The sequence below is a fragment of the Drosophila ananassae genome, chromosome 2L (assembly GCF_017639315.1).
Source record: "Drosophila ananassae strain 14024-0371.13 chromosome 2L, ASM1763931v2, whole genome shotgun sequence".
Taxonomy (NCBI): domain Eukaryota; kingdom Metazoa; phylum Arthropoda; class Insecta; order Diptera; family Drosophilidae; genus Drosophila; species Drosophila ananassae.
Genome location: NC_057927.1, coordinates 11,892,680 through 11,900,069, shown reverse-complemented (window position 1 = coordinate 11,900,069; position 7,390 = coordinate 11,892,680). Strand labels below are relative to the sequence as shown.

The 7,390-nt window shown below is 44.2% G+C and overlaps 1 protein-coding gene across 1 annotated transcript; it reads left to right on the top strand.

The window, feature by feature from the left end:
* Positions 1-2,571: 2,571 nt before the first annotated feature.
* On the top strand, positions 2,572-6,700 carry LOC6499548. Its single transcript, XM_032455947.2, has 3 exons — positions 2,572-2,735; positions 4,471-5,003; positions 5,069-6,700. The coding sequence occupies exon 3, from the start codon at positions 5,219-5,221 to the stop codon at positions 6,563-6,565; it is 1,347 nt and encodes a 448-aa protein (XP_032311838.1). The 5' UTR covers positions 2,572-2,735; positions 4,471-5,003; positions 5,069-5,218; the 3' UTR covers positions 6,566-6,700.
* Positions 6,701-7,390: the final 690 nt, after the last annotated feature.

Here is a 7,390-nt window from a genome sequence, read left to right as displayed (position 1 = left end):
CTTAAAAACCTTGTTGTCGTCTTAATTATTGCGTTAATGAGTTTTCTGTTTGCTCTTCTCGCTCCTCTTAGCCAACCCGTTCTGGCGGTCAGTAATACAGCATCTCGTGCTATTATCAATCAATCGGCGATCGGCGATTGTCGATCGTCGATCGACCGTCGATGTTCGATCGTTGCCCGGATCGCAATTCCACAGGAGGGATTCTGGCCTGATCATAAGCCACGATAAGCGGCCAATCTACAATATGTTTGTATAATAAATAGTGTGAGTGCTATCGCCTTGCAACTGATATTTATTAAGAACCGTCGATAAGCGATCTTACTTAGCATGCCGCACTGGAATCGCGAAAAATACAAACAAATAAACTAAAAAGAAAGGAAGGTATGCGATCTTAAAGACCGACAGGATACGGACTTCCAGTAGTGGGGGGTCACAGCTTATGGATTTCCATGACGGAGCAGATCGCCCTCCGTCCTCCCAGGTCCCACATTTAATTAGCATGTTCAATTATACTCTCACATATCCATCCACAACTCAACACAATGGATCAATAAACAAATTATCGGGGTGTGCGTGTTCCATTTCATTGCCTTCACTCCAAATTCAAGATTGATTAATTGTGGGAGCCAAGATTTCCCACTGCGAAGGGTTCTTATTTTTCCATCGCTCTGCGTCGATTTCTACGATCTCGGTGTGGTTTTCCAACCCGATCCCATCAAGAAACTGGTGAGCCACTCAACCATCCAGATCGTCCGGAGGAGTGAAAAATTAATGATTTGTTGATTTATGAATTGGAACGGGAGGTCAAGTCAAGTGTACAATGATAAACGAAGGCGCAACCCAAAATATCCATAGCTAGGAGAGGACAGTCTACCCGACTATCTGTGCGGTCTCTCCGATGAAATTTGTGTTTGTGGGTGAGTTATTGAGGGAGATCACTGGACACGGAGGATAAGTTGGTTTCTATACGTGGTTTTATTATGGGAACTATTCTGGCTATGAATAAACTGAATAATTCTGCATTAAATGAAGTTTCTATGAATCTAAGGAGGGCGAACTTAGGAAATATTTCTTAAGTCTTTTCTCAAAGAAGCTACAAATCAACAGACCGAAACCGAAAAAGACCACTTAAGAAACTATTTTTGTAAATAACCCAAATGGAAGCCAAGTTAAAACATTCAGAAGCATAACAATCAAAGCTCTATAGAATTGAATTGTCAGATCAATAAGACAGTTAAGACATTCAGAAGCAAAACAATTTGCAGTAAAACAGCACTAAAATAAATTTCATTCCATCATCGGCATCGTCGGCCATCAGATTCGTTCCGATGCCGAGACAATAGATATCCGCTCTTAGGGGCCAAGACAATGCTCCTCATCTGGAGTCCATTTGGGTGACATCAAGTGTTGGTGATAATTTCGGTTGCATGTATCCGACTATTTCTTGTCAGGGGGACACACTTTATGACCGAGGAGCATTTGTGACTAAATGCACCTGGAACTGGGCGAGCTACCAGCGGGCAGGGTGGACGCATTCTTATGCAAATCGCCTTCGGGGTGCCAACAAAGGAGATCACAGTCGCACTGGACCGTATGGTCTACATTTTGTTAGCGATTGTTAGTAGCTTATTGTTTGTCCAGTTTATGGATCGCCAATTTACGACTGCTAAGAAGGAAACGCGGCCCAGAGTGTCGGATGACACAGAGTGCTACCAGCCATTAAAATAGCAAATAGGAGAAGCCCCGAATCCACACACGAGAACATGTTAATTTCCCAATTGTTTGGCCGCTACTAGGCTGTCCAATTTGTTTTCACTTTTAAGCACAGTCCGAACATAATTGCAACAACTTAAGAAATCACAACAAACAAGCAAAATACTCAAATTCGACCAAAATGAAAACCCCAAGGCATTCAAATTGATTACACACATACACCTTCCCGCTGAGGCTCGAGGACGGATCCTGGTCAGGTCTCCTGATAAACATGACTTGGCGAAAACTTTTATTCAGTTTGTTTGGGCTGATGCTTGTTTTTATTGTTTAGCTCGTTATCAAGTCAAAATAATCAGCAGCAGAGGCTGCCGGCCGACTGCGGCACTAACAATTGTCATTGTTAAAGGCAAGCCGAGCTCACAGGAGCCAAGTTCAAGTCCCTGGCAAATGTGCCCCATCATGGCAAAGACTCTGGCAGAGGCTGAGGTTGGGGCCCATAAAAGTGAAGCTCCTCATCATCGCCACCGAAACAGAAACAGAATCAAAATCAGCAGAAGCTAAAGCAGCAGACGCCCCGAACAATGCAACATGATTCGCGAATTATAAACACCACGCGCTCATCCAAAGCAAATGGGAATCCTACGAATAAAGTTTACTCTTAAATCAATATTCAATTAAGTTAGAGGGGCTGCTTTCAATTTCTCTTAAAAACGATATGCATTAGCCCCCAACTAAAGGTATTTATTAGGAATTTTAAGGTAAGGCAAAAGTATAACAAACTTTTCAACTCAGTTGGCCTTGTAACAAATCTAGGAAAAAAGTATATAAATTCTTAGTAGTTCATTTATTTTACAGTTCAAAAACTACCCTAGCCTAGTCTCCCAGCTAAACGTGCTTTCGATAGAAGTGTATTTTAACCATCATTTTCGTATATTTCTGGAGCAATATAATCGCAGGCTGTCTCAAAATTAAGCAGCCGCCGCAGACGGACTTGGGAGTCTTCTTAGTTGATCTCCGTCCCGGTAATTGTGGCAAGTGTTGCGCCTCTTGTGCCTGCTGTTGCAGCTACTGCTTTTCAGCTTTCCAGCTTTTCACTTTACCCTAGCCAAGTTGGCAACTGCAACTGAAAAAACCGCAGCTAACAACAGCTCCACACAGAAGCCAAAACGTGTCGTCCTTTTGAGCCACTTGAAGTGCTGCCCCTCAGCTGAAGAGCCTGTCTTGTAGTGCTGTGTTTTTTTTACGTTTGCTACTGCTGCTGTTGTCATCATCTTGGTACGTGTTGCAACTGCAACGGCAACACCGCCAGCAACAACAACCGCAACAACGCTGTGGCAACAGCTTCGTTTTTAATTAAACAATGTAAGCAGGAGGCAGGGTCTGAAATCGGTGCGAATTGCAGTGTTTGCTGCCGAACAAGCAAAGCCAAGTTCAAGTTGGCTGTGTCTGTGTGAGTTATGAGTTGCGCAATCACGACTTCTTGTCTCCCCAAAAACGCAGTCTTCCTCTTTTCGCGGCGTCTGATTAAGTTTTAGAACAAATGAATTAAAAAACGTGCGCTTCTTACTTTTTCTGTTTCTGCCCGGACTGCCACCGATCGTGTTTGGAGGTGCGAAGTAATTTGGTCAACCGGGCTTTACCTGATCGAACAGCAGCTGCTCATGATCTTGTTGTACTTTTTTCGGTTTTATGGCTATCGGAATTCCAGGCAGCTGCTTGGTAACTTCTTCAAAACTTCTTTATTTCACTTACATACCTGAAGAAAAAGGCCCAGAAAATGAGAGAGATGCGGTTTAAGCTTCAACGATCTCGGTGTAAAGATAAAATATTGTAATTCATTTAAATGAACAAATCAAAGAGGCTGAGCGAAGTCCACTTGGGAGCCAGACAAAGTCGAAAAGCCACAGACTCCACGGAAGATTGTTGTGATGTGATTACGTCAAAATTATTAAAACAGTCTCGAGTCCCCAGACTGCAGTCCCTCCCCATCTGCATACTCATATATGCCGTATCCGTATGTCATGTTTCACAATCACAATTCGTCTGCTGGCTTGATCGACACTGATCTCAGATAAGACAGTCAAATAATAAACCAAAAAAATATTATAGCCGAAAAACCGAACCAAGACAAGTGCATTTGCATCCAGCGATCCCAACTGGCTCACAACCTGCGTGTGAAGCAACATTTTCCCAAAAAGCCAAAGCGAAAAACAAAGACTCGCTGAGAATTTATGAATATGAGTTTGAACACTGCTAAGCAACTTGTTGAAAAATATGAACAAACGAAAATATTTTCACCAAGCCGACCAAAAACATAAATGTGCATTATATAGACATTAAGTTGCCTTGCCGGACAAGATTGTCAGTATTGTCTGTTTCCCAGTTTTATGCTTTGACAGGCCATAGACAGACCAAAGGCTGACAACAATGCCATTAGTCCCTGACAAAGAAAACGCAACGACAATTGACAACAACGGGGTATCCAAAAGTTATCAATGGGCATCGGAGGGAACTGCTCAAGATTGGTCAAGGAATGGTGTGAACCTTTTGAAGAACACTTACAGAAATTATGTTTCCTTTCTTAATTGAACCAAAAGTTTGGAAATTAGGGGGGAGTATGTCTAGATGGGGTTTATCCATTGAAAGTATTATATATTTTCTATTTTCTGTCTGCTACTATTTCACACTATGCGGTTGATTTGATATTATTTTATCTAAAATTTAAAACTAAAAATTATACTTTTATATTCTTTTCAGTGCACTGCCAACTCAACGCTCTCAATGGTGATTCCTCTAATCGCTTGCTAGGCTGGCAGACAAAAAGACACAGCTTTGATTATTAGATCGCTGGGACTCGTCACTGCATCCATTCTCAGAGTGTTCTTTTTCAACGAGCAGAGTAGCTGAGTTGTTAGCATTTCCTAGAAGCCAAAGCAACCCGAATACCGACTGGTGGCCACGTTTTGTCCATCGCATCCGGCCCAAAGTCTGGACTGGAGCTGGGCGAGGAGGCATAGAACTGGGAACACGTCTGGGTCCGTGTAATATGCAAACTAGCGAGACGCTCTGCGATAACTGTACAGATAGGGATTTTCCACAAACACATACAGGCCAGCTTACAAATTGCAGGCAGTGCTGCGAGGGGCTGCGATTTATGAGGACCGACAAATCAGGCACGATCCTCCCGATCTCAGGTAATCTGGCCCAACCTGCGAAAGTTGTAAAAATTTAAGCGTCAGCAGCTGTGCGGCAAAGGATTAGCGGTTGCCCAACTTTCGGATAAGGATAAGGTAATCCACCCACTAACTACCTGCCTCACTCCCTAATCAGCTACCTAAATTTGCATAAAACCTAGGAATCGCGACACCAGCAGCACATTCAAACGACAGCAGCCTTCAAGGAAGCATCATCGCACCAAACACCCAAAGACAATTCCAAAGAAATCATTCTTAGAAAACATACCTATTTTTCAACAAGGACAGTGAAAATTAATTAAATTGCCAGTATGTCGCAAATGCACAACACCGCCTTCTACAAATCCGCTCTGGATGCCCAGCAAGTTGCATTGCCACCAGTAGAGGATCGGGAGCCAAACTACATTGACAACCTACACATCATATTCTTCGAGCAAATTTTCGAGGCCATCGACAACTTAAGTGACCAGGTCAGGATGGCACGAGCCTATCCCCAGTTCGTTCCCCAGATCCTCAAGATCTGGCAGAAGCACCTAAACTGCATCGTGGGACCAAACACCGCATTCCTAGGACTCCTGGACATCGAGGACTACGTATTCTTCATGGAGCACATGGCCGAGCTCTTCACCGAGATGCACGTTAGCGAGGACGGTGTCGGACCCTTTGCCGAATTCTACGATTACATCACACACTTGTGCGACATCAACATCACCCGATTCCCACAAGTGGAGACCTGCATCATGGCAGGAAACCCAAACACAGTTGTCGATGATGACATCAGGGATCTGACAGTTATGCTGCCAAACCTGAAGTGCCTCATGACCTGCATGAATCTTTCCGGCGTCTACATACGGGGATTCAGAAAGCTAGAGGAACTCATTTTCAACTCCCTGTACCACTCGGTGCCCCTGGACAGCCGCTGGATGCAGGAGATCTGCCTGAACATGACAACACTGAAGGTGCTCGACATCACCGATCAATTCGACAGCCAAGTGCGCCTCACCGACATCAAGCTGCCCAACCTGGAAGTCCTGAAGATCAATCTCAGCAGCGTGGAATGCATCGTATCACAGGTCCTTCAATTGCCAAAACTAAAGAAGCTGTCAGTGCGCTTCGACGATTCCCGCCAGTTGAATGCCGACCAGGAGACCATCTTCCAGCAAATCGTGGTGGCCAAGAGCGAGAATATCACCAGGATTGCCCTAAACAACGAAGTCGTCCAGTTACCCTGCCGCTGGCAGCACAGCCTGGTCTTGGAGTTACCGAAGCTGAGGAAGCTGGTGTGCGAGAACTGGTACCACGATGAATTCTTCCTGGATCGCCGTCACATTCCCTGCCACCAGATGGAAGTGCTCAGCTTCACCGGCTGGGAGATCGTCCGCGAAACCCAGCTCCTCGATATGGTCGCCCAGTGCCCCCAACTGAAGCACTTGGCTCTGAACGGCTACCACTGCAGCTGGGAGAAGCTCACCAAGCTGCTGAACATCCGCAACCAGGAGAAGAATCCCCCACCACTGGAGGTATTCAGCGAACTCATGTGGGCCAACTTCACACCCGCCGAGTACCACCACTGGTTGGCCAACAAGTACGTCCAAGTCACCTGTGATAACTCGGAATACGAATACCAGGAAGAAGGCTTCGAGTTCGATTTTGAGTAAACCCTTTGCTCGGACACGGCAGATTGTAAATACACGGATTAATATTGATAAAGGAATTCTAATTTTCATCACTTATTGTAATGTTTGTAAATATTCAGAAATATTATTAAATAAATTCAACGCACTTGCAAAATCTACTCAACGCACATTTTCATTCTCCACGAAACACTCCTCGATTTCAGGCAATTTTCCACGAGTCCTCCTCTACGCCAAAAACGTTTATTTATTCGCATTTCAGCGCTTTAGGGTCCGGCAAATGGAAAAATCAACACAGTTTATGGCCAGCCAAGAGATTTAACTGTGCTCTGGGCCCCGAGCCTCCTGCTCCCTGGACTCTCCTCACACATGGCCTGACCTCCACTCACGTGGCCAGTTAATTTCGCGAGGCATAAATTATTTGATTTGATTGAGTCGGAAAATGAGTTCGCAAAGTGCCCAAAGCTCTTTGCCGACTGTTCGCCGGCAACTGCCTCACCCTCCTCAGTTCCCAATAGTTTCTATTTCCAAATGGCCAATAGAGGTAAAGCTTGGTTGTGATTTGACTTTGGTTTTAGGTAAGTCAGGGAGGCTTAGATTATGTTCTGGAACCAAAAAATACAAGTATTTTCAAGACCAAAATATTCATATATAAAATGAAAAGATAAAATTGAAGGCGAGAAATAACATAATATGGATAATATCCTTTACCCATCCATAATACAAATTTTAATTGATCCATCCCTTGATTTTCTGGCACATGCGTACTTGCATGCAAAGGAAATTAAGCAATTTTCAAAAATGTGCAGTCACAAAGTGATTTACATAACTTTTCTCCCCAAACCCAAA